Below are 27,009 nucleotides of genomic sequence, written 5' to 3'. Positions count from 1 at the left end.
CACCATCATAACCAGCATCATCTGTTCTCAAACATTAGTACACTTCTGTTAGCCAATATGATATACTTGTAACCTGTAACTACAAACACTCAGAGGGAAAGGGAGAAGCTTCAGTCTCTGTGAACTCTGAAAAAGTTTATAAACAGAAAATGACTGAGAAAGAGAAATGAGTGAGGCAGTTTAACACTCAAAGGACTTCGCCCTCTACTGGCACAGAGTTCATTCATTCATTCATTCATTTTCTACCACTTATCCAAACTTCTCGGGTCACGGGGAGCCTGTGCCTATCTCAGGCATCATCGGGCATCAAGGCAGGATACACCCTGGACGCAGTGCCAACCCATCGCAGTGCACACACACACTCTCATTCACTCACAAACTCACACACTACGGACAATTTTACAGAGATGCCAATCAATCTACCATGCATGTCTTTGGACCGGGGGAGGAAACCAGGGAGAACATGCAAACTCCACACACACAAGGCAGGAATCGAACCCCCAACCCTGGAGGTGTGAGGCTAACGTGCTAACCACTAAGACACCGTGTCCCCCCTGATGATTTAATGATTCTAAGATATTAAGTGGAAGTCTCGAACATTGTACTCAAATGTCTTAAACCAGCATATTTAATTCAAATAGAGAATTATTGATTGACAGGAGTGATTGTTTAATGACAATCTGATTAGTGGTTATCTACGTGTCAAGGCTTTAGGCTTTCATTTCTGATCAATTAAGCTAAACATTTCATGGTTTAATGATATGATCAACAAACAACGATTGTATTTAAGGTTCGGATAAATGACTAAATAAACTCTGCAAATAAAACAAGTAAGTAAAATGAGTATATTTAATAAATAAATAAATAAATAAATAAATAAATAAATAAATAAATAAATTCTTGGTCACAGTCTTTTCAGCTCCATTTACTGTAGCTACGACTAAAAAACATAATAAAAACCAAAACCCCCTTATTATTTTCTCATTGTCCAGACAAAAGGCTCCTATGATTACAAGCAGGAATTTTATGAATCGTACAGAGAGTTTTCGGAACATACCATGAAGGCCTCCAAGTCCAGGACCACTGTCTCCTTTGCCTTCAGCATTCCTGGAATATTTGATATCGGATATAACCTTGATGTAAGCGATTATAAGAAATCTGTGCAGAAGCTTCGCAGTTATGCTGGAAAGGTAAAGCTCAACACACAATTCTACACAATTCTGGAATTTTAGACTAGATAACAAACTGCTAACTTAGAATTAGCAAACATACACATTGAGCTTTATTTATAAATTTCCCAGTTGGTTTGATGTTATACTGTAATATCATTCTGGTCACGTTGTCGTTTCAGACAAACAGCTTTATCCATGCGCACATTCAGCTCGACGTGGTGCGTTATGCCCTTAAGGTGGACAACTTGATCCTGCACTCTGAGTTCATGTCACGCCTGCGAACTCTCCCACTAGAGTACACGTACGGAGAGTATCGGCAGCTGTACAGTGACTACGGCACACACTACATCACAGAGGCCAAGCTTGGGGGAACCTTTGACCACACCCTCATCCTCAACAAAGAAAACATTGAAAAATCTAGTGAGGGCAAAGCAAAAGTGAAAATAGCTCAATATACTGTAGCTAATAATATTAGCACTCACATCTCTAAGCAGTTGTATCGTTGTCTTTTTTTTTTTTTCTTTAGAGTATTCTCTAAACGATGCCAAGTCTTGCCTGCAGCAAAGCTTTAATCTTGGAATCAACATCAAGGGTGTGTATGTGTCAGGAGGATTTGAGGGTGGATCCTGTGAAGGCCTGCTGAAAGAGTCTGGAAGTAAGGATCACTTTTACACAACTCATCTAACTCAGTTTCTATTTTCACTCTTGTTTAATTCTATGAAAATGTCCTGGAGTTTTTTGTCTTGTCATTTTGTACATCCTGGCTGGCTCACCGATGAGATTTTATTGTATGTATATTATATATTTCCATAATAGACTAAATAGAGCAGTTTGAATGATATACTGTAAAAAAGGTCAGCTCACTAAGCCCTGCTCTTCTGGGAAACACTGCAGAGAGTGAAAATGTGCTGTTGTGTAACCGGCTTTTGAGAAACATATGAGTATGAGCATCTCATGGGTGTCATTTCTGAATTGATTTGACTTTTAACATGAAGTCTTTTCAGTTGAATGTTTAAGTGATAGAACAGTGTGACTATTGTGAGTAAGGTGCAGACATGTAGTAATGAGGTAACGTGTGGGCAGCCGAATCCAGATAAATCATCATCATCATCATCATCATCTTCTTCTTCTTCTTCTTCTTCTTCTTCTTCTTCTTCTTCTTATTATTATTATTATTATTATTATTATTATTATTATTATTATTTATCTATCTATCTATCTATCTATCTATCTATCTATCTATCTATCTATCTATCTATCTATCTATCTATCTATCTATCTATCTATCTATCTATCTATCTATTTAATTATTTATTTTTTAAATAGAAGATAATAAACCTTAATAAACAACAAAGCTCTTGAATCCTGAATAAATACAGTATATTGGATCCTGATGTGCTTCTCTGAAGAGTGTAAATTCATTCACACCTGATGTGAGCTTGATCACGAGATCAGACATGAACCTTTTTGCCAGTACACTGCTGTAGAAATGGAATTATGGGACATTTTTTAATCAGTTTAAACAAATAAGTGATTATCTGGCTGCAAGTCTGCTATAATATGAGTCAGGACGCTGTTGGCTTACGAAGATACGAACATCTGTGTCGAAAGAAACTAAGCAGTGCAACTTTTCTATGAATATTGAATCTAGTGAGATAAAAAAAAAAGAAGCACTTATGAAACACTGCAAATTCTGATTTTACGTGTCCTGAGTGTAAGAGTGTGGAGTGGGACATGACAAAGACATTTGCTGTTGAACATGGACACAACCAAACCGAAGGAAAGTCAGAATTTTGGTCTCTGGGGAAAAGAGTTAATGATGATGTTAATGTGCAATATACATTGCTCTGATCCCTGATTCTGATTTTGTGTTATATTCCTCAGGCTCTAATGACCAGTCTTCTTTTGTGGAGGATTATGTGGCCATGGTCAGAGGAGGAGACAGCGAGACAGTCTCGCGTCTGGCTGCCAAGCAGCTCCCAACGTCAGACATCATGCAGCTGTGGGGAGAAGCCGTCCATTATAACCCTGACTTCATCAGCACTAAGGTCACAGACTCACTCATCACTACTGCTCTTTTTTCAGCTGAAACACTTTAGAACATAGTGACATAGAACATGGGTTTTTTAGGGAACAAAAGTTCCAGTGCACTGGAGAGAGAGAGAGAGAGAGAGAGAGAGAGAGAGAGAGAGAGAGAGAGAGAGAGAGAGAGAGAGAGAGAGAGAGAGAGAGTCCTTAACATGGCCAACTCCATGATCAGTGCCCTGACTACTGATTGTGAGATGCAGCCTGTGTTTTGTTTTGCAGATTGCACCGCTTTATGAACTTGTGACAGGAAAGGATTTCACCAATGCCAACATGCTGAAAAAGAACCTGAAGCGTGCGCTGATGGAGTTCCAGAGTGAGACCGACTCGTGCCGCTGTGCTCCCTGCCTCAACAATGGAGTGGCTGTGCTTAAAGGTCAGATCCTTTAGAACACAAATCCTAGTGAGAATCCTCACTTCACTAACAAATACATCACACATTTCATTTCTTTTCATTTCATCAGTAATCAGTTGTGTCCTTATTTTCATAAAAGCAGAAGCAAATTTAATACATGATCCGTAGACGTAGCATAACGACTTAGCTAATCAGACTAATCGGCTGTTAGCAACATGCACTCACATGCAAACATTTTTATATTTACAACCTGTTGAGTTCTGTATTCTGATTGGTCAGAAGGTGTTGATTCGTTTCCTATATTCACAGCTTTATATTACTGCACTCAACTCTTCTCGTTATATTGCTACGGCAACGGCTCCTTCACGGGGATGCGTGTAATCATTGTTTACAACTAAAGATTTTTGTCAGGAGGCATTTATTTATTGTTTATAAGGAGTTTCCAGTGTCAGTTCGCACTCTCCACTTTACCTTCAAGTTGCTAGTTTGTTTGTTTTTTATTCAGCTTATTAACGTAACTAGAGTAGAAAGAAAAGGTTGTTGTTGAGGAATGACGTTTATAGAGTAAAACACTTTGGTTGAAGAAAACTTCGTGTCGTTCATCACCACATAATGAGTTGATGATGATGATGATAAAATAAACAGTGGATTTCGACCTTCTTTGACTGACCCTGGACCTCTTTAACGACTCTTAACTGTAAGCTTTATGTTGCTGCTCAGGTACTCGGTGTGAATGTATCTGTCCTATTGGCACCAAAGGGCTGAGTTGTGAAGATACAAAACGATCAGGTCAGTCCCCTGAGACTCGCAATGGAATCTTACTTATGGCCGATTTATATTCTTTACTGTATATTAACATACATGGATTTGATTACAGCAGGACCAGTGGACGGAAACTGGAGCTGCTGGTCCGAATGGTCAACCTGTACTGGTGGGACCAAAAAACGGACTCGTCAGTGCAACAATCCGATGCCGCAAAATAGTGGAAATTCCTGTCAGGGGAAACAAGAAGACTCCACTGATTGCTTTTGATTAAAAACACTGATCAGAATATTTATGTCTTGCACAGTCATTGACATTGCTTTTGTGAAATAAATCTATCCCTTGAAAAAAAAAAAAAAATCATGTCTGGCATTTTTATCCACACAATAAAGACTATCTGTTGGTGTAGTGCTTTCCACTAAAGCTTTTTTATTCATTATTAGATTCATCCATTATAATTCTTCAACCATCAAAACCTTTTCTTTTCTATACAATACATTTGATCTATCCTGATTAGCACATTGGTTTCAGCAGCGTCTTGTCTGCACCGAGTTCCCTCCACACTGGAAGCCGCCGTCTTCAGGAGCGGGGTTGTTACATTCTCGCCTTCTTGTCTTTGTTCCCGAGGAGCAGGGAGACCAGGAACTCCAGCAGCTCCACACTCCATGAACAGGACCAGCTGAAGAAACACATGTTAAAAAATGAGTTCCCTATTTTTCTGTCTTTATTAAAGCATCCCTAAGTGCCTGGTACCGTCAGAGGTGTGTACTGTATGTGCTGGAAAACGTTTATAATGTTGACGATATACGATATGGAATAGATCTAGATGCAGATTAAGCATATTTGAGTATTTCTTATCTTAATTAGCATTAAAACATTTCTTTTAACAGTTACATCAAGAAATATATCAATGCTAGAATTCTCCTGCTGGAGTAACAGCAATAAGAAGCACACTTGATAAACAGTTTCTTAGTTTCTTCTATAATAATAATAATAATAATAATAATAATAATAATAATAATAATAATAATAATAATAATAATAATAATTATTATTATTATTATTATTATTATTATTATTATTATTATTATTATCATGAATAATCACCATCTGTGAGTTCCATAAAATGAAATATGTAAAATTAAATATAAATTAATATATAATATTTTTATTTACATTTCATTTTATTTCATTTAATTCGAAAAAAAAAAATTATTTCCAGAAAAGTAATTACTTTTGATGATAAATTATATTAAGTAATTCATACTTTAAATGAACTACTCAATATAATATAATGGATCGATTTGTTGACACATTAGAATGAATCATTTCTCTTTTACAATACTTAAAATAATCGATAAAATCTTAATTGGTTTATATGATTAATTGGCTGATATACGTTAAATTTCTCACGTTTGCGTTCAGACTTCTCGCAGGCAACACCACTGAAACCTTGCTTGCAGAGGCAACTGCAGGAGGTCTGTGAAAGCACAGGCACGCCGTTGTTCCTACAGGGGGCGCAGTGGCAGGGGTTGAACTGCTGCATGTACTCCTCCCAAGCCTGCTTCAGGAGCGGGATCCTCGTGTGAGCCTGAGATTCTGCTGTGCTGAACCGCACCAGCTCATAGATGGGAAGACCCTGACCCAGAAAGAAACGCACACAATAATATCCACTGATTATAAGTACTGTACACACATTAGCAAGTGTTTTCTTACTTTAGCACTGAATTCAGAAATAAAAAGGTTAATGCTGGTACATAAATGCTGACTGACATAAATAAAATATGTACATTTTTGTTGACAAAAATCCTTTTTGATTTCGTTAAATAATTTTTCCAAACCATGGGGAGCACGGTGGCTTAGTGGTTAGCACGTTTGCCTCGCACCTCCAGGGTTGGGGGTTCGATTCCCCGCCTCCGCCTTGTGTGTGTGGAGTTTGCATGTTCTCCCCGTGCCTCGGGGGTTTCCTCCGGGTACTCCGGTTTCCTCCCCCGGTCCAAAGAAATGCATGTTAGGTTGATTGGCATCTCTGGAAAATTGTCCGTAGTGTGTGAGTGTGTGAGTGAATGAGAGTGTGTGTGTGCCCTGTGATGGGTTGGCACTCCGTCCAGGGTGTATCGATGCCCGATGACGCCTGAGATAGGCACAGGCTTCCCGTGACCCGAGAGTTAGGATAAGCGGTAGAAAATGAATGAATGAATGAATGAATTTTTCAAACCTCAAGAGCTGTACTCATGCTCCACACACGTAAATTGATGAGAGATACATCACTTTTAGTTTTAAGGACACAATAAAAAAAATCCATATTCAGTATTAAAATAGAAAATTTCACTATTTTAAAATTCATTCAAATTAATTTTTGCTTTTTTTTGTAATGTAATATGTCATTTAATGTCCTCACAGCGTTTATGCTAACTTTGTGTGTAAATATGTAAAGTAAGGAAATATTACCTCGAACTTAATGACGGCTGGGTTGTACTTGAGAGATCTGCCCCAAGACCTGTAGGTGTCTGCGTTGCGGATGGCTAACTGAGCGGCGCTGCGGTGTATGATTCCTCCTTTGACAAATCCGACCACGTCCCTGATCAGGCTAAAGTCTTCATTTCTCTCTGCAAAGCGATACGCCATTGTTAAGGATTTTAAAATCTTTTTTAAAGTAATAAAAGATGAATCTATATATACATATTTATATAAACCTGTAGGCTACCTCTTTCCAAGTCTCCTGATTCCTGACATTTCTGGTGATTTACTGTGAGCTTGCCACTCAATCCCATAATGGAGGGAGATCTGAGGCCCAGAGAAACACCAAGGCATTCGTTCACTTCCCATGACTCCAGCTCTGAGTGAAAAACCCACAAGTTTGAGTTTCTGACCTCAGAAATGACCTTGTGATATTAAAGATTCAGGTAGTTAGTATAGTTTATATGGATAAAAATGCATCCTGATTATTTACGGAAAAATTTTATCTCAGTGATTCTAGTTATTAGTCAATATGTTTCTGATGAATTTAAGTTTTAGGTTCCTGATTCACTTTAAAAAAATAATCCTAGTGAGTAAAAAAAGATGAACATAATGAGGATTTATTGAGCGTTCCCTTCTATAAAGTGCAATAATATAATACAACTCATTATATCATTTTCCAATGTACACTTTATTTCATTTGCATTGCTATTTCCACTTAAGCTTGCTTTATTCATTCATTCATTCATTCATTCATTTTCTACCGCTTATCCGAACTACCTCGAGTCACGGGGAGCCTGTGCCTATCTCAGGCGTCATCGGGCATTGAGGCAGGATACACCCTGGACTGAGTGCCAACCCATCGCAGGACACACACACTCTCATTCACTCTCACACACACACACACACTACGGACAATTTTCCAGAGATGCCAATCAACCTACCATGCATGTCTTTGGACCGGGGGAGGAAATCGGAGTACCCGGAGGAAACCCCCGAGGCACGGGGAGAACATGCAAACTCCACACACACAAGGCAGAGGTGGGAATCGAACCCCCAACCCTGGAGGTGTGAGGCAAACATGCTAACCACTAAGCCACCGTGCCCCCCTAAGCTTGCTTTATTTTTTTCAAATTTTTATCTTATTCTATTTCATTTTACTTAACTGCATTCTATTTAAAATTTTTAACCCCCCATTTTAAACCTATTATATTTTAAATATAATATTTCTTATTATATTTAGTTCTTCCTTTATTTATTTATTTAACATTTCACTGCATGTCATGTCATGTATGATTGGGTATATTGGCAATAAAAATTTTATCTGAAACAGATTATTTCTTGAAATTTCTACTTCTTTCCCTATTGCAATTATGTTTCTGTGGGCAGATTATATTTTCCAATTTCTAGAAAGAAGAAAACTGCAAAACATTTGAAGACTGAAGTAATAAAAGTCATCTAATTAAGCTAAATAATCATATATTTCATTTAGAATCATCAATTAGTAAGAAATACTATTATATTCATAATAATAATAATAATAATAATAATAATAATAATAATAATAATAATAATAATAATAATAATAATAATAATAATAGTTATATTGTATATTTCCACTCGATAGAGAGTGTTATTTGCAGTGTGAGACTGTGACTGCTGTGTCATTTCAGTCCTTTTGGTGTTACATGTACACATCTGTACTGTATGTATGATGGATATTAAAAGATTATTCCCCCTAGTGATATAAAGATTATCAGATCATTTTCCAAATTCAGAAATTAAAGAAAAACATATACAAATGTTTCAGGGAGAAAATAAATAGATAGATAGATAGATAGATAGATAGATAGATAGATAGATAGATAGATAGATAGATAGATAGATAGATAGATAGATAGATAGATAGATAGATAGATAAATAAAGCACTCTTGTTGATTAAGAGTCTTACAGCTCATACTACATATACATATACATATCATGTACATAACATTTTGTGTACAATGGAAGTAAAATGAGATGATGGTTAAATGGTTATATGCAGGTTTTATATGCAGGTTATATGCAGGTTTTCTTATATTCAATGCTGAAAACTAAGAATAAAAAAAAGAGATATGACGGCTAAATGCAACTCTCGGATTAGAGGTTAGATTCCCACATCTGACCTGTGTGTGGAGTTAACATGTTCTCCCTGTTCTTCAGGGTTTCCTCTGGGTTTTCTGGTTTCCTCCCCCAGTCCAAAGATTGTATGCTGATATGCATCTCTAAATTGTTTGGAGTGTGTGAGTCTGTGTGTCTTTATGCCCCATGATGGGTTGGTTCCCCTTCCAGGGTGTCCCCTGCCTTGTGCCCCGACTTGTGCCCCCTGGTATAGAAAATGGATGGATTGTCTTGTCTTATGTATGTGTGTTACCTAACTGTTTCTGTTTGTGTTACTAGATGTTTGTCCTATCTCCGGTTGTCTTAATGTCCTTCCCTAACAGTGCTGCTGTGAGCCGTTCCTTACTTTTTTCCTCCATGACCTTTTTGTCGAGCACCACTATGTAATCTAGGATGCCTCCCATGATGCCTTGCGTTACATAATGAGTGCCGTAATCGTTGATGAAGCGCGAGTAAGGGCCGAAGTCGTATTGCTCAGGCAGGTCCATGAGCGCCTGCAGCATGTCTTCGTGTAGCATCAGATCCCGACTCCTCATCTTAAAGTGCGCCGTTTCAACCGTTGAGAGCAGCCGAATAAACTCCACTTCCTGCAAAGAGGCAGAGAGAGAGAGAGAGAGAGAGAGAGAGAGAGAGAGAGAGAGAGAGAGAGAGAGAGAGAGAGAGAGAGAAAATAAAGAGATAGATAGTGAGAAAGAAAGAGAGAGATCAGGGTGAACAGTTTAATCTTGATAATAGTGTACAGTTTCTGGAAATATCAGTTCCAGGAGATTGCACTTTAAACACAGACACATAGCAGGTTCATGTTAGAGGTCTTCTCGGGTCTAAAAAAATGTACCTGACCCGAAGTGACCCGAATCACTTTTTACCCGAACCCGACATGCATAATTTATTTTTTTTTTTAAGGAAGACCCGACCCGAGACAAACACGAATAAATTAGACCCGTCCGAGCCGACCCGTTGGCATTTTTTTTAACCCGACTGGACCCGGATGTTGCGTAACTCTACACTAAAGTAACTGCTACAGCGTGGATTCAAAATTGATTGACAGATCTGTTTCAACGAAAATGAGCTTACCGCCAGCTCACGTCACCAGCCACATGTTGCAAGCAGTCTTGGCAAACAGAGGAGAGGTTGGAAAAGGACTCAAGTCAATGCACACACGTGAGATACAGTAGTTCAGGTCTTCTCGGGTCCGTTCGGTAAAAACACATTTATTTTAAATGACCCGAGACCCGATGCCGCTATTATTATACCCGACCTGTGTCCGAGGCACACGTGAAACTTTTAGACCCGAACCCGCTCAGGTCTCGGGTCGGACCTCGGGTTTTCGGATCTAAGTGAAGACCTCTAGTTCATATTCTGTTCTTCTGAGGCAGAGAAACTGTGTGAGCTCTCTTTACCTTTCTACACAATATAAAGCAAGACCCTTAACTCTCAAATACTCAGTTGTACAAAATATCTGCCAAGAATTCCTTCTGGAGAAAACGGAGTGTTTTATATACATCTGTGAACCGCAGCTGCACTACAGTCAGAGCTGCAATCAGACTCCAGAATACTAAAGATCGCTATATAATAAATCTCTCTAGTATAATAAGGAAGCATGTTGTACTTTACCTTACTGTCGTATGTCGAGATGTTTTTCAGCAGTATCTCTGAATGACTCCCAGTTGGGCCAGCTTCCACATACATGACGCCGAAACTCACACCCCAGTTATAGGAAGACTCTGTTCTCTGAGCGGATAACAAACTTGCAGCATCTTTGTATGTTTCTGTTGATCCCTGGCTAAGAGAATGTGCCTGGAATATGACCAGAAAAACAAATCTTGGATCTTGGAATAGCTTTCAGACTGATCCTTTATATATTTATGCAAAGTATGTGTAATTATGACCTTTGGGATTTTTTTGGGGGTGGTATATGGTTATATATTTCAACAGCATAGGAGCTTATCTGAGGGTTCCAAGCACCCTTTGAGTTGCAAATTGCATCTCAAGTAGCACAAAAGAGAAATGTGTGATAGTAGTTGAAAACCATTAGAGCGGAATGCTTGCTGAATTCTGATTGGCTGTTTCTAGCCATGTTTTTTTTTTTTTAACAAATCCATCCATAATTGTACATATTTTAACAGTGATACTTCCACCAAATTAAAGCTCAATCTGACTTAGAGTTCCTGAGAAACAGGTATTTAAACTTAAGTCCACCCCATTTGAAAACACCCTCAGATTCTGATCCTTAATGTGTTCCTTAAACTTTTCCCATGAATACTAACTATACTAACAAGCAGGCAGATTAAAATCAGATAAATACAAAAAGACTGATGTGCACAATAGGTCAACACAGTATCTTTTTTACAGCAGTGTTTACGTACCAACATGCGATATGATAAGAAGTTATACGGCTTCCTGAAATATTTCTCATCGTCGCTATAGTAAATGTGCTCACAGAAGGCGTCGTATGTCAGTTCCCTCCATTCTCCATTGTAGATGTATTCGCATATGCCTCCGAAGTATTTATGGTCCAGAACGGGGTTCACAAAAACGTCTGACAGAGCGTTATAGCTGGAAAAGTGCATGACTTACAATGGGGTTTGTGCTCTGCGGCTTATATCAGAAGAGAAGTTAGTGTAAATGTCATATTGGTAAACATATTGTGCCTTGCAGAAGTATTCAACCCCCTTAAAAGTCAACAGATTTTTCTCCAAATGTGTGTTTACTGCAGTCTTAAATGCTCTTAAAGTAACCTTTCAGATTCAAAACGAATTATTTGTCAGTAAATCATTAAACAATTTAAAACTGAAAAAAAAAATGCTACTTGCATAAATATTCACCCCTGATGACTAGTAGTTCAGTGTATTGGGGTAAGTTCCTACCAGCTCTGCACACAGTTTAGGAGATTTTCACCCATTCTCCCTGGAAAATAGATTCATGTTTCACAATTTGATTCAGATCTGGATTTTGCTTCACCAGATGCCACCACCACCATTTTTCACTACAGGAATGGTATTAATTGATGTTTGATGTTGCCAGGATCTCTTGGTTTCATTGCTCAAAAAATGTTCTTTCATTACTTACTTTGCTTTCATGTGATTCTTCTTGAGCAACAGATTATTTCTAGACATTTTTTCCCCCATACCTTCAATCACTCCATGCTCAGTCACTGTCCTCTGTACCTTCTTTAGAGACACCATTGTAACCTCTGTAACTTCTTTAGAGACACCATTGGCTTCACTGTGGCTTCCTTCACCTGTATAAGTCTTTTGCCTTGGGACAGTCTTGTCTAGGTTCTGCTTGGGTGGTGAGGAAGTATTAGTACAGCAGTGTTTACTGGGATGTCCAACCCTTAGATAACATTTTATTCCAAAGATAATAAATGATCTTAAGAATAAAATATCCCTAAGATAAAAAAAAATTCTATTATCTTTTCTTTGAAATGCTCATTAATCTAATTTTCATACCTTTCCTTCAGAATGTCAGCTCAACTCAGGTGGGGTTTTGTTTAAATAATGCAGCTATTTTAATATATAAGTCAACTGCATACTTTGAGAGCTCTGGGAACCTTGAGGGTGGAAATATTTATGCAGGTTTCTGATGTTCTTTGACATACTGTACTTTTGACCAATAATTCATCCTGAAGTTGACAGTTCACTATAAGAGAACATCAGATTTGAATGAAAATTGGTGAAATTTATTAAATCTGATCAGATTCCAGAGGGATGAAAACATTTACAAGCAACTGTATAGTTACATTTAATGTTGTTTAAATATAGTGTGTTTAAGTCACGTTGGAGAGATGGGATTTACGAATCAAACGCACATGAACCCCACCACAAAGTCTTAATTACCAGTAGGAAACTAATGAACTTCTCAAAACGAAGTTTTGTTATGGAAGAAAACATGGTGAGATCACTGGATGCAGTGTCTGTAGTTGTTGACTAGATTCATTGAAAGCGAATGTTTACTAGACTCAGAAGTATACAAGTTCAGATATAAGTATCTATAACAGAGCAATAGTTTGACAACAATGACATAGTTTTCAGGGCCTTTAAAAACATATTTTTTTTAAATAACACTTGACGCACATTCTTTGTTCATTTTATAAGCAGTACAGTTAAAATTCTTTCTGTCAATTTTTTGTCGTCAATTAGGTTAATTAAAGTTCACCTCCATCTCGCTCCAAACCAAAGTGACTTGAACACAACTGATGTCATAATTTTGACCTCCCTGTACATGTAGTGTAGGTCTCACAGTTAGTTCCTGTTATCACACATGTTACAGCAGCTATAAACATTTTGTACAGTTAAGATAATCTAACATCAATGAAAACATAACACAATTGCTGTGATTCCTTTGTTTTTTAAATAATAAATCCTGCAGGGAAGCTGTTGGGACATAAAAAAGAATACCCAGAAAACGTTGATTGGGTCTAGAATCAGAGTTTCATTCCGTAAAGGTGAGTAAATATTCTGCTAATATACAGACTGTAGTGTAGCTAGTTGTTTTATGTCTGAGATTTGCTTCTTATATATATATATATATATATATATATATATATATATATATATATATATATATATATATATATATATATATACACGTATATATATATACGTATATATATATATACGTATATATATATATATATATATATATATATATATATATATATATATATATATATATATATATATATAAGGATGAACTGGCAGATGAAACTGCCAGTTTACCATCATGCTAACTCCAAACTCCCGTGTTCCTACCCCTGTGTGGCCTTCTCAGCTCCTGGGATGGAGATCATATTGACACACTTGGTTTCTGGGCTGTTTGTTTCTTCACAGTTCTCCTCATCGCTCCCGAGCTCACAATCCCAATCACCGTTGCAGAGAAGATTCTGACTAATGCACCGGCCTGTGTGGAATGTACACATAAACACAGACTGCTTCTCTGTTTCCCAAATCATATCACTTAACCTCAAATACATGGAAAAACAGCACTTATAATCTATGATATCTAGTCACGGTGAAGAAAGACAAAGAGAGTGACTGCTAAATGGAGGCTCAGACCTGTTTCAGGGCAGGCATACATGTTCCCACACTCATCCTTAGGCTCGCAGTTGCCCTGATCAGGACACAGTTTTTTATCCCACTGGCTGTGAACACATTTACTGCCTCCAAACTGCGAGGGTCGTTCCACGTACTGAAAACGCACCTGCAAACACAAAACAGCTCGATACAAAACGCGTGCTCTACATCACGGTATACCTACACTGAGCAATTTACTGATTTCTAGTCACATCGTCTGCTGTCAGAAGAGGATGAGTTCACTTTTGTCTTCTGATCTTGGTCAGAAATCTGTTCCAGGACCATGTCAAACCATCAACAATACAGGCAGAAGTGTAAAGGACAAAAAAATGAGATGTGTTTTTGGAATTGCAGCAATTTCAGAACAGTCAGGAATGAGTGAAACAGGCTGCTGATTAATAACTATAGGTACTGTACAGTGTGTAAATATATTTTTTTTCTGTTCCCATCTTTACCGTTTCCTCAGTGCAGGAGGTACATGCTGCCCACGGCGTCCAACTCTTCAGCTTACAGTCTATAGGAGCGGGTGAATCAGCATCTCGAGTACTTCTGGAGAAAACGTTAGTCCTTCAGACAGAGACATAGAGACAGTGATGTAATCGCTGCTGTATTAACGGAAATAAATTGCTCTAAGTGTAAATAAAGAACAACAAATATCACACAAAGTTGCAGGTAATCTCTGTTTTCTCTTCCACCTTTAGATTGCTGTTTCAGTATTCCACAGTCTTTAAGGTTTAGGGAGAGGAGGTTTATGTCTGAGATTAAAAAATGAGCAGAAACTTTATTTCATTTTAAAAACAGAAACATCTTTCCAGATGTTTTAAACACCTGGAGCTGTTTGTCTGGTTTTGTCTTGCTTTCCATTGTTTTATTCGCTTACAAATTATAGTTAGGAAGTAAAGAAAGAAAAGAGGAAGGAAATGAGACAGGAAGGAAGGAAGGAAGGAAAGAAGGAAGGAAGGAAGGAAGGAAGGAAGGAAGGAAGGAAGGAAGGAAGGAAGGAAGGAAGCAAGGAAGGAAATGTTAAAAGAAAGAAAGAAAGAAAGAAAGAAAGAAAGAAAGAAAGAAAGAAAGAAAGAAAGAAAGTAGATCATTAAGTATAAAAGTATAACAGTAACACATGACTGTATCAGATCAGAGATTTTTACTGAAGAAGAAAAACAGAAGATTGCTGTATGTTACCGGTTATGACCTGAACTCCAGAAGAATCCAGCAGACTCAGCAAACTGGCCAGCAAAAAGCAGAAACAAAATAACACAAGAGCCAGAAGTAGAGATATACTGCCTCATGGCTAAAATGGCTGGTTTTCAGATGATCGCTAAAGCTAGATGTGATTCAGAGCCACTTGTGAATATCACTCAGGGTAAATGATTGACAGGAAGTAAACAATCTGCTCAGATTTGGTGCACACGTTCCTGTAAATCTCCTCCTCCAAATAAATAAACAACTCTTTTCTGGACATTGTACAGCACAATCACTCACAAGAGATATGAAATGAATTTTGCATTTGCTAGAATTGTGTAAAATGGGAATTGTTTATTGCTTTGGTTTGAGTGCAAACCAACAGTGTACTCTTGTTCCACACATGTCAATGGAAGAGGGCTTTTATTTATAGTGACACACTATATACACAAGCTTTGTGCTTATAAGCTTCAGGGATGTGTTGTATTTATTTATTTATTTATTTATTTATTTATTTATTTATTTATTTATTGTTACATTTTTTTTAAATAATAATAATAATTAAACAGTACAAAAGATCAGAGAATTACACCAATACACGTGAAAAACACACACAAAATATATATAAATAAATAAATAAATAAAAATAAAATACATTAACACAAATAAGTTGCCAGGGTAATAATACAGCAACAATGCAATATAGGTTATGTAAAACGTAAGAGGACAAAAATAATGTATAAAGAGGGTTTGTGGACCAGTCGACTTCCTGAACCGAATCATTTTGGTGAGAGCATATATTATTATTATTATTATTATTATTATTATTATTATTATTATTATTATTATTATTATTTTACAAAAAACTATTTTTATTCATCACTCGTTCAAAGCTGAATTTTGAATTCATGTAAACTGTGAGAAGTCTTATTTTGTTGATTTATTTAAGGAAGAGTCGAAAGAATCGACTCAGTCTGGTGACCTATTCCAATCGATCCGATTCAGTGAACTCTAACTGACTGTCATACTGTGCTAGAGGACAAAACTGTGAGGAAAAACAGGTCCAACCCGTTTAAACCCAATAATTAGCCCTGTGCACCCATCAAATGCGCGTTCACGGGACCTGTGCGCCCATCAAATGCGCGTTCACGGGACTTCCATGGAGCGCGCGCATTAATTGGCGACGAGTGGACGTTTGCACGCGACTTTTGAGTGAGTGGTTTGTTAGTGAAGACGCAGAGGCGGTGTTTTTCTCTCCAAATCGTGATTATTATCATTTTTTTTTATCACTACTATTAGTACATGAAGAGAAAAAGCAAAATGGTAAGAAGATCTTTCCCCACACAGGCTGTTTAACTGGTTTACACGGTCACCATTTGATTGTTTGCACTGTTCCCTAAAGGTTATTGTTTTTAAATACAAAACTAGCGATTGTTTATTGTTCTATTAACCGGTGCTTTAGTCTAGATATCTGTAACTTAAACACTTTTACATTTATTTATTTATTTATTTATTACATTAAAGGTATTAAAGCTTTACTAACACTTTAAAGTGACATTTCCTCTGTTTTTAATGCCTTACAGGAGGCTGCCATTGATTTCAAATCCCTCAGGGCCAAGTTTCAGGAGGGGAGCCATATGAAAGACCGGCCTGTAGTTCTGGATAAACCAAAACGTTTGCCACCTATAACAATTCGTTCCAGTTCTTTACCTATTTCCGCATTAGAGGAAAATAGTCCAGCCACCCTACCCTTCAACTTAAGAGATGACCAAAAGATGCTCTCTGGCAAACGACCCAGTGTTGTGCAGTCTTCTTTTTTTCCACCAGATGCAAACGGTGTTGGATGTGGAGTTTCGAGACGCTCACTCAAAGATCGCCACTTGCCTCTTGTGCTGCCCACATTTTCTTCCTCTTCTTACAATCCAAAGCAAGAGGCCAGTGCTCCTACCAAGCTGGTCACGTCACCGATCAAGTGCAAAAAGAAGGCCATGCCGACACCATTCAAGCCTGCCAAGTTTACTAAGTCAATTAAGGACATTTTGGAAAATGCCGAACATCCTGTACACGGTAAGTCTGATCGGTACACTGTGGAGAATGGATTCAGCCATCAAAATGGGGGGTCAAACTCGGGTTCTTCCTGTCCGAGCCCAGAGTATCCATCTACGCCTTCGCCTACATCTGAAGATTCATCCAGTGTAGGAAGTGTTCCTCATGTCCTTAGCACTCTGGAGAGAGCCAAGAAAAAGTTCTCACCCAAGAATCTCCTGGTCTATACCCGACCCAAGAGCTTCTACTCCAGTAAAGGACTGTCGGAGAGCCCTCCTCTTCCTCCTCCTCCTGTAGAGTATGAAAACCTTCAGTGTGATGCAGAATCTTTATCTCTCAGGTCAGGACATCAACCTACTAACTCCCCAACATTCACTGCCCGATGTCTACCACAACCCAACGGTATACACCAGAGTAAGTTGGATAAATGGAAACTGGAGTATCTGGAGGGGGTGAGGGCTGTTTGGTTCAGTTCAGTTAATACATAATGAAAAGCTTGGTAATGGATTAGAGCTGTGCCTCGGTATGTTTGTTCAAACGGATCATTAATATGTATATTTAGCATATATTGATGACTTATTTCCATATTCAAATACATTTACAAATGCTGTATTGTTATTGTGGACTCAACATGGTTACTTGATTATCAGACATTTTATGTGTTTGGCAATGTTGTTTGGTTAGCAACTGTTGCATGACATGTTTGGAATCTGTAGGTTTCTAGATTTATTGCTTAGAATTGCCAATATTGCTTAGAAAGTCAGCTTGCAAGTTATCAAACCAAATATTTAAATATTCAAGCTTGTATCTTTTAATGACAAAATATTTTACAATTTGTGAAAATATTTTAAGACTTAATAGGTATTATAATATTATATGATTAGCTCTAAATCTGTTAGATTAAAAAAAAAATGTTTTGCTTTTCCCTATTTTTTCCAAACATTTATTGTATTATGATTTTTATTTAGGACCAGGACCTGTTTTGCACCTAAATGGTGATATGAAGCCTGTATGGCCTGGTGTCCATGTCCCTCCTCTTATTAAAGCTTTGCCAGACATAACTTCAATGGGGTCCCTGCCCAAGAAACCACCAAGACCACCACATGTTGATTTGAGCACTTATAGGACCCATGAGCTGGAAAACATAACTGAAAATGCCCCCATGAGTAAGTTGTTCATCTGAAGACCTTAAAAATGTAACTTAAGAGAGTTAAAACTGTAGAAAACATTCTAAAGGTTTTTGTTGTTCCAGCACTGGCTCCTTGTTCTGAAGCTGTGGATGCTGAGAATCCACCAACACCAACGCCTCCACCTCCTCAGTTTGATGCTCCTCACTTCCTGGAGTTTGCCAGTTCTGTATTAGAAGCTTTTAACACCAACGAAATAAATCTTGCTGCTCTGGAGATGGAGCCTACAGACATCACTGCCCCGCTATCTGGACCAGAAGAGGAGAATTATAGCAGTCGTCACAACATTGTGAACCAGAATCATGGTACAGGTCCTCAGGACCTGGGAGATGCTTATCTACAGAGATCCAGTTTAGGATATGTGGCTGATTCCCAGTCAGTCTCAGCATGTGACTCTCCTCAACAGGAAGCTGTAACTGCTGAGACATCGATGACTGTTCCTCATAACATACTGACCAATTCCCATGTCAGCAATGAAGTTCCGTCTGAACCAAGGTATGTTTCCATGTCCTTATGTTCACTTAGTCTGCTAGGTTGTTAGCAAAGACTCTTAATGTGCACATTTGTTATTTTTTGAATTGTTGCATGTGCATTAGGTTGGATTTGGGATGTCTATATAATTATATTCATAAATATATATAGGCCACACCTCCATCACTGGTACTGACCGGTATAGAGGCCACACTCCCTTGACTAGAACTGATACATAATGGCCATGCCTTTTTCAATGGGCTTGACTATTGTAGAGGCCACTGTAGACTGTAGAGATGTCCTTCACTGTTGCTGACAGGCACAAAAGTCACAACTCTGCAGTATCAGGGCCAAAAATTAGCTACAGCGTCTTCAACCCATAGGCATGTGATGTATTTTGAGCTTAAATGTTTTTTGTATTATGCTGGTAAATCTAGCACTTTATATACTGGTTTGTGAGGGTAAGGTCTGTTTTTGTTTCAGCATCACGCAGAGGGACGATCATTACGAAGTCGGTGATAATGTCTACGAAGAGGTGGAGTTGATCAGCAAATTCAATTTTGGACAAAACTCTCGCAAACGGAAAGGTGCTCCAAAGAGTAAGTGTTGATGCCACTAATAAATAATCCTGAAGGGGCCAACACATCTGTTGCTAATGACGTTAACTTGGACAGCTGCTTGACCTCTCTTTATTTGTCTTGTTTTCAGATCCCTATGCAGAGTCAATGGCTGTGAGTCAGGTTCCATTTATATACAATTATTTTTTTTGTCTATAATTGATCAGATGTGTAGTATTTTTATTTTTGCTTTATTTCTTATTACAGAAGGAGGAAGCGGGCAAGAGTGTGTGCCATGTCCAACAGGGGTATGTAGCGTTTGTCGCTTAGACTTGATGTCATATCTGCCTCATTATATTAATCATGCAATCTGAGAAATATATATATATATATATATATATACATATATATACGTATATATACATATATATATATATATACGTATATATATATATACGTATATATATATATATATATATATATATATACGTATATGTATATATATATATATATATATATACTTATATATATATATATATATATATATATATATATATATATATATATATATATATATATACGTATATATATATATATATATATATATATATACGTATATATATATATATATATATATATATATATATATATATATATGTATATGTATAATATAATATTTTAAATGCTGTCTTAATTACTTACAGGGTTAGTGTGACTTCTGAACCCAGTGGTGTGACCCCTGCTGTCTGGGACAGGTACTACAAAAGATTTTTCCTGGTGTACAAAAAGCTTTTCACCACCTCATCCTGCCAATGCAGCATCTTCCCATTGATGCATTTACAGCAGCTACCTGTTGATATGCTGCCCATATTTTGAGAATATAGAACAACATAACAGCAGCTCCCATAGAAGTGCCCCTGCAAATATCAATGAGCTTTTTGGTGATTGTTTCTCTAGTATCATGGCTCACAAGATGCAAAGCAAAAACAAAACTGCTATACTTGAAATAATAACTGATTATGTTTCTATAACATTTATGGAAGTAGTCTCCAGTGTTGGCAACTGTTTTGCTTTTTGACATGGGAAAGCCTTCAGAACAGATGTTTTTCTTCTAAAGTACACCAAGTCTTAGTTAGTTTGGTTATTTTTTTTCTTGTGAATAATAAACATTTATTTAAAACGTTGTCCCTTTTTAGATACGGTCACTGTTGTGCCATGTCTGAAGCAAGTTGTACTGTCTTTATAGTGGTGCATCAGTCAGGAAGGAGCGCTGGAGCCCTGACCACCATGACGAGAAAGAGGCTCGGAAGAGAGAGAAGCAGCGTCTGGAGCGAGAGAAGAAAGAGCAGAAAAAGGAAAACGAGATGAAAAAGAAGTTTAAAGTGAGTGATGACATCACAGACATCCAAAAACCGTTGCTTTTGTGAGATTGTTCACAAAGTCTTAAAGTGGATTTGATGGATTTTTGGTGGTCTGTTTCATTTTTCAAATCTAAACCCACCCACTTCCGTCAGTTCTTTTTGTAGCTTCGTTCAAGCAAACGGAGCTCACAGTTGTACACAGACATCTGAGTGTTTTTTCTTTTTTTTCCTCCTCTATCTAACTGTGCTGTGCTTATTATATTTGGCACATTTTTTCCAAGGATAACAAAGTACACTAGAAAATGTAAAATTATTACCCGTCAAAGCAGCAGCGCGGCTCAGCACGGATTTCTGTGTCCTTTCAATTACTCGAGTCTTGTCAATGCTCCGATGCTGCCGTGATGTTCAGCATGAACAATTCAGTCTTTGTCCTGTCTTTTATTTTTGTCGGCTGTTCTGTAGATTAAGCCGCTGTTACCTTCAGTGGATGACGAGATTGATGGGTTAATTTTATTGTTTCGGATAAATTTATGTTCATTCGTGTTGATTTTACTAATAAGTGTAAACTCTCTCTGAAGTGCTTTGTTTTAAAAGAAAAGAACACACAGCAGGTTGAAAGTCTAGTAGAATGTCTGAGCAGAATCTGTACAAGAATGTAAAACCTTACTGTATAGTTGATTTAAGCTCATTGTTCTAAACACCAGTTTTAACCAGGGTAGATTAGGTAGGAAGTTTTACATGTGTAATTTAGTAGCAGGGGTTAGCATGAACGTTTACTCCAGGATTATGAAATCCCGTGAATCCCCAGATTTGTAATGGCTTTTGAGGTTCGAATCCCACGTTGCAGTGCTTGATGTGTACAGTGTGAAATGACATGGTGTTTAAAAAGTTACAGTTGCTTAGCAACAGACATCTCACCTCAACAGGTAAAGTCATGATAGCCATGTCAGGATAGCCATGACTGAATGTCTGGACTGAACTAAACAATAAAACTTAGGAATAGCATAAAAAACATGATGAAACTGAAAGATTATACTCTTGAGTTTGCACACATAGCATGTTATTTTGTTGCTCTCGGTTCTCTCTGCCCCAGTAGATCACCGGACAGGAGGAGCCCATGTATCATGCTCGCGTGTTGCTGGCCAGCAAACTGCGCAAACACGACCTGCAGGTGAAGAGCGGAGACACGGTCAGCATCATCCGCACCACCAACTGCCCCAAGGGCAAATGGCTGGCCAGGGACTCGCAGAACAAGTGTAAGGAGGCCATGTGGTAAAGCTGCACCTCCACCGAGGCTCTTTAATACAATGTTCTCTGTGTTCTCTATGTGGTGCAAAACTTTTAAGGCTACTTTTAATGATCTTTGTTATATGAGCAATTTTATATTTTTCAAAATAAGATCCGAGAATTAATATTCGCAGTTTATTTTAATATGTAATCAAAACAACCTATTGCTGTGTAACTCCTGTTAACATGGTCTGAAATGAGTGTGTGTGTGTGTGTAGATGGTTATATTTCAGTGATGAATGTGGAGTTGAATATGAAGGAGATGTTGGAGTTGGGGAAGCGAGCCTCACAGGCTATCGGGAGAGGACACGGCGAGGCAGACACTCTCAGTCTCAGCAGCAGGTGAATGACGATCTCCCCCCCCCCCCCCCCCACACACACACACACATTACCGATATGTACTTCATACACACACCACTGTAGACACAGTATAAAACATAATAGGAAAGTTTTCAGGGCAGATGAGCTTGTTTTACGGCACTGTTGGATTTATCTGGTTTCCTTTCTGACTCGCCAATCACATCTGTGCTTGTCTATTGATGTGGTCATGTGTGCAGACACTTCCTGGTTTGATGCACACCTCACCACTATTACATCACTGGCTTTGTTTTTTTTTTTAATTATTATTGGGTTTTTTAAATCCGCTTCAAACTCCCTAATGAAACACACATTTGTTTAGGTTTCAGTTACAGTAGAATGCAGCCATCTGGTAGCTAATGTCACGTCCATGTCATTAGCTAGCAAAGGATCTCGTCTAGCTGCTGCTGTTGACAATCTTGTAAAGTTTTAAGATTTTATTGTAAACACATTATTGTAACAATTATAACGTAACGAATTTGCTGAATGTATTTTATAAACTTCACAAGGCTGACACAATTAAAAAAAACAAACAATTGGAAAGCAAATGATTGAATTGAGGTCAAAATTGAAAAAAAAATAATACTGTGACTATTTATATAAACTGTATATTGAGGTCAAAACATTATACAGTATTTTATTTGATAGATCTTGTATGTTTTTTTTTAATTAAAATGTGGAAGCAGTGACTTTTTTTTTTTTTTTTAACTTAGCATTGATTTTGAAAGTCTATGATGAGACAAGAACATGCTGCTAACTTCATTTTACCATTGCAGGTCATCGCAATACAACCCGGTTCTCACAAGCAGCTGTAAGTTTTGTGTGTGTGTGTGAGAATTATAATGAAACCACTTAAGTGGATTCTCGTTGATCTTGTAGCTCAGACCTGGTCTGTAACCTAAATACCTGGTATATCTTTATGGTTTGTGCTGCAGTCACTGATGACAGTGAGGAGTGGACCCCTGATGATGAAGAAACCCTGTCTCATTTTGCGGATAACTCGTATGTTCCAGATGAAGCCCTGCTCCTCTTATTCATCTGTTTTTAATGTTCATTTAATTTTTGTGATTCATACTGACAGTTTAATCATCTCTTTTTTTTCCCCGGTATCCAGGTGTCCAAACAGAGCGGTCTCGTTGCCTGACATGTGTGAGTTGTGTCTGTTTTTTTTTTTCCCCCTACACGAGTATAATTTAACTTTGCACTCATCGTGTTTTATCTCCGTTCTTGTTGTAGTTAACGCCTTGGGCAGTGACCAGCATGCTCCGAATGCAGACAGTGTGGAGGACATCCCCTCACAGTAAGCTTTCTGAATGAGTAACCGAACCGAATCCTGGACTTTATAGAGATCTAGTGGGCAGGTGGAAGTCTTGTTAAAGTTTAAAGCACTAGGATTTAAATGCTGAAAGGAAATATTTGGGTAGAGCAGCAGGAGGTACAGCAGGAGGTGTAGTGGTGCTGCGTCACAGCTCAAACTTCCCAATTCGGTTGTGAGGTTGAGTTACATTCATGCGGAGTTTCCACACAGTCTCTGTGTCTGTGTTTCTTTTTCTGGGTTTTCTAGTTTTCATCTACCACCAAAAAACATGCCAGTAAATGGATTATCGGCATTAAACATACACCCTGTGTGTCTGCTAGTGCGACTGAGAGTGTGTGGGAGAGTGTGTTTGTGTACGTTTTTGTATGCATGAGAGTGTATTTGTGCACAAGTGGTTTTGTTTTTTTAAGTGTGTTTGCATTCGCACATTGTGTGTGTGTGTGTTAATCTGGAATGAGATGTACAGTATAAGAAGCACATATGAGTGTGATGATCAGGGGTTCAGATAGTCACTGTAGTGTATCTGTACTGAATATTATATCTCTGCTACTGAGATCACATGCATTATTAATTCAGCATGATTTTCACTCTTGAACTCTGACAGAATTGTTTGGAACGTTTGATTTCTAGCCCATGCTACAGTGCGGTGCTGCAGCGCGGCTCCAGGCTGAAATAAATGAGCTGATACTCGCTAAAGCTTTCGCTGTGCAAAGCTATATTTTCTCTGTATTTATATGAAATACACCAGCAGCAGGAAAAAAAAAATCATCACAGAGGAGGGAAAACACAAGTCATTTGAACCTTGGATGTTTTTAGCAGTTAACCTGAAGTATCAGCAATTTGATGATTATTATAATATTAAAATTAGTTTATTTTGTTGTTGTTGTTCCTGTTCCTTAGTATTAAATCTATTGTTTCAGCTGTTTTAAAACACAAAGAAATGTCACCTTTTCATGATTTTGAAACCAACAAAAACACCTGTGTATTTATTTTTTCCCCCCCAGAGTGAATCATGAAGCTCTCCAGAAGCTTGCAGTTTTCTTCCAGAACACCAGAGATGATCTGAACACTGTGGCAGAAATCCCTGACCCCCTTTCTACAAGGTGCAGTTTACTCACTCGGCTTTAGTTTTATTAATGATTAATTCAGCTCTAACATTCGTGTGTGTGTGGAACATGAGTACACCTCTCTTAGAAAGTCATTACATGTGTGTTTTAAAAGGAGAATCCTGTGCATGTGATTTCACCTGGTCATTAACTAGAAGGCCCAAAATACTCCACGTTGCAGTGCAAATTTTATACTCAAATTCAATCAATCATGGAAAAAAAACTAGAGTAGCCTGAAATCTTTTTTTTTTTTTTTAAATATACGCGCATACACACGCGTACACATACACACACATGCATACAGTACAGATATCATATAAAAATAAAAATCAAATATCATATAAAAATAAAATAATAAATAGATGTATCCAGGTTTATATATGAATTATTTCTATTATTCCTTTGTTTACTTTCAGAACAACTCGTACTGAAACATTTCCAAATGTTTCCTTTGTGCCTTTAATAGGTTTCTCAAATGAAAACGTGGATAATGTTATTAAAAAATCTATTTCAGGCACATAAATGGACTTGGAGTGAAATTAAAAAGATCAGAAACTACATATTATACAATTATTATTAGTAGTAGGGGTGTTTTTTTTTTTTGTGTGTTTGTGTGTGTGTGTGTGTGTGTGTGTGTGTGTGTGTGTGTGTGTGTGTGTGTGTGTGTGTGTGTGTGTGTGTGTGTGTGTGTGTGTGTGTGTGTGTGTGTGTGTGTGTGTGTGTGTGTGAGAAAATATTTGCATACAAGCTAAACCAAAATAAAAATGCCTGGGTTGTGAAAGTCATAGCTTGTTTGCATTTAGTGACACACACACAACTCTCCATAATAAGAAATGCTAATGACGGTGGAAAGCCAGAATGACTGCTTAACTTTGATCAGAAAGACAGGATGTGTGTCTTGCTATGCATCAAACATTTTTGGCCACAACAGTCTGATTTTATTCTGATTTAACCTTCAGTAGGTAGCAGTCGGCAAATCTAGCATAAGGATTCAATTGTATTTCAATGCTTACACCCTCTGTGAACAGGTCAGTTAATGCCCCAGGATTTTATTACCCTCACATATTATGCCCCTAGTTCTGTGACCACCATATTGACTCGGTAGTGCGTTATCTGTTTTATAAACCAAGTTGTGTAAGATTTATTTAACAGACCGATTCAGACAGGGTCACATGACTCATACTAGTTTCTACTTTGTTGTTTTTTTTTTGTTTTTGTTTTTTTTAAAGCAAAGTTTAGTTTCTCTGAATATGCTAATATATGTTGTGGTTTTACAGCATTAACGCTCCAGGTAAGTGTGATTTCATATTCGCTTGTGGTTCTGCATGACCAGAATAGTTCACGTTTTCACCAGTTTGTCTTTTCTTTCCACGTGCATGTGAACACTTGGTGACTTTATTAATTTATTTATTTTTGTGGGGTGATTGTTCAGATACGATAAGCAACAACCCAAAGTTTAAAGCAGCTCCTAGCCCTTATTTCGTGCTCTTAATATTAACATTTTTGCATGTGTTTACTGACAGGTTTGCCGTGTGACATGGACGAGCCTCCGTATGTGTAAGTGTGTGTGTGTGTGTGTAAGCCTGAGACCTGTGTATGTAAGGCAGTACATCCAGATCTGTTGAGACACACTGATCATTTCTCTGTGCCTGTCCATTGTGTTCTTTAGCGAAGAGGACCAGTACAGTTTCACAGACGTCGAGCTGCTGCCTCCTCCTGAACTCTACGCCGACTACGCATGAGCCGTCAAGTTAGTTTCTGTTCTTTCTAGTTCTCTACTTTCTGCTGATTCAGTACAATGTCGTTGTAATAAAGTTAGCTATTTTTCCCCCCACATAGCTCATGTTTTTCTTTACTGGACAGCTGAAAAATGAGGTCAGTGCATGCAAACCCTGACCTTTTGTGCTCCTGTTAAACCCAAAACCACTGGATCTCCACACTGCTCGTGTTATTTTATTTCTTTCAGACTCCAGAATCCTGTCATTATTCAGGAAATACAGTCCCTGAACTCTTCTAGCCAGAAGTGTGTGTGTGTGTGTGATTTAACTTCAGTTGTAAAAGAAAGCA

At 37.8% G+C, this 27,009-nt stretch overlaps 3 protein-coding genes across 5 annotated transcripts in view; 2 read left to right on the top strand and 1 right to left on the bottom strand.

The window, feature by feature from the left end:
* The window catches only part of c8b (complement component 8, beta polypeptide), a 7,221-nt gene extending 2,439 nt beyond the window's left edge, over window positions 1-4,782 (top strand). Inside the window, exons 6-12 of the mRNA XM_027155704.2 lie at window positions 993-1,190; window positions 1,352-1,592; window positions 1,699-1,827; window positions 3,057-3,220; window positions 3,480-3,633; window positions 4,333-4,401; window positions 4,490-4,782. Coding sequence (XP_027011505.2) covers window positions 993-1,190; window positions 1,352-1,592; window positions 1,699-1,827; window positions 3,057-3,220; window positions 3,480-3,633; window positions 4,333-4,401; window positions 4,490-4,644 — 1,110 coding nt within the window. The 3' untranslated portion in view covers window positions 4,645-4,782. The remainder of the gene's footprint in view (window positions 1-992; window positions 1,191-1,351; window positions 1,593-1,698; window positions 1,828-3,056; window positions 3,221-3,479; window positions 3,634-4,332; window positions 4,402-4,489) is intronic.
* c8a (complement component 8, alpha polypeptide) lies at window positions 4,775-15,417 on the bottom strand. Its single transcript, XM_027155705.2, has 11 exons — window positions 15,253-15,417; window positions 14,526-14,637; window positions 14,053-14,197; window positions 13,750-13,897; window positions 11,362-11,551; window positions 10,610-10,792; window positions 9,342-9,582; window positions 7,082-7,213; window positions 6,826-6,983; window positions 5,788-6,013; window positions 4,775-5,053 (listed from the first exon to the last, which is right to left on the bottom strand). The coding sequence occupies exons 1-11, from the start codon at window positions 15,357-15,359 to the stop codon at window positions 4,902-4,904; spliced, it is 1,794 nt and encodes a 597-aa protein (XP_027011506.2). The 5' UTR covers window positions 15,360-15,417; the 3' UTR covers window positions 4,775-4,901.
* Window positions 15,418-16,386: 969 nt separating this feature from the next.
* On the top strand, window positions 16,387-26,958 carry si:ch211-188c16.1 (uncharacterized protein LOC562677 homolog). Of its 3 annotated transcripts, XM_027155687.2 has the most exons (21): window positions 16,388-16,575; window positions 16,836-17,712; window positions 18,267-18,464; window positions 18,551-18,980; window positions 19,440-19,555; window positions 19,665-19,687; window positions 19,781-19,821; window positions 20,218-20,268; window positions 20,760-20,895; window positions 21,971-22,130; window positions 22,380-22,503; window positions 23,295-23,329; window positions 23,454-23,520; window positions 23,633-23,667; window positions 23,755-23,818; window positions 24,841-24,939; window positions 26,220-26,233; window positions 26,466-26,499; window positions 26,612-26,692; window positions 26,782-26,817; window positions 26,909-26,958. In XM_027155687.2, exons 1-19 carry the CDS (start codon window positions 16,555-16,557, stop codon window positions 26,682-26,684), a joined length of 2,598 nt encoding a protein of 865 aa, XP_027011488.2. In that variant the 5' UTR covers window positions 16,388-16,554; the 3' UTR covers window positions 26,685-26,692; window positions 26,782-26,817; window positions 26,909-26,958. The 3 variants fall into 3 exon arrangements, 2 of the variants coding, with proteins under 2 accessions (XP_027011488.2, XP_027011487.2); XM_027155686.2 differs by having other exon boundaries at window positions 26,782-26,958; XR_003441916.2 differs by lacking the exon at window positions 26,220-26,233 and having other exon boundaries at window positions 16,387-16,575; window positions 26,782-26,958.
* Window positions 26,959-27,009: the final 51 nt, after the last annotated feature.

This window comes from Tachysurus fulvidraco, chromosome 1, assembly GCF_022655615.1.
Source record: "Tachysurus fulvidraco isolate hzauxx_2018 chromosome 1, HZAU_PFXX_2.0, whole genome shotgun sequence".
Taxonomy (NCBI): Eukaryota; Metazoa; Chordata; class Actinopteri; order Siluriformes; family Bagridae; genus Tachysurus; species Tachysurus fulvidraco.
The sequence above is the reverse complement of the archived record's forward strand: the minus strand, read 5'-3'. Positions and strand labels throughout refer to the sequence as shown.

Bases quoted from the DNA above. Each gene is read 5' to 3' on its own strand.
- c8a (XM_027155705.2), bottom strand. From the start codon at position 15,359: ATGAGGCAGTATATCTCTACTTCTGGCTCTTGTGTTATTTTGTTTCTG. The intron at 11,552-13,749 runs GTAGGAACACGG...GCACTTTTCCAG, and splicing joins GCTGAGAAGGCCACACAGGG to CTATAACGCTCTGTCAGACG. The intron at 6,014-6,825 runs GTAATATTTCCT...TTTCTGGGTCAG, and splicing joins CAGCCGTCATTAAGTTCGAG to GGTCTTCCCATCTATGAGCT.
- si:ch211-188c16.1 (XM_027155687.2), top strand. From the start codon at position 16,555: ATGAAGAGAAAAAGCAAAATG. The intron at 22,131-22,379 runs GTAAGGAGGCCA...GTGTGTGTGTAG, and splicing joins CAGGGACTCGCAGAACAAGT to ATGGTTATATTTCAGTGATG. The intron at 23,668-23,754 runs GTGAGTTGTGTC...TTCTTGTTGTAG, and splicing joins GGTCTCGTTGCCTGACATGT to TTAACGCCTTGGGCAGTGAC.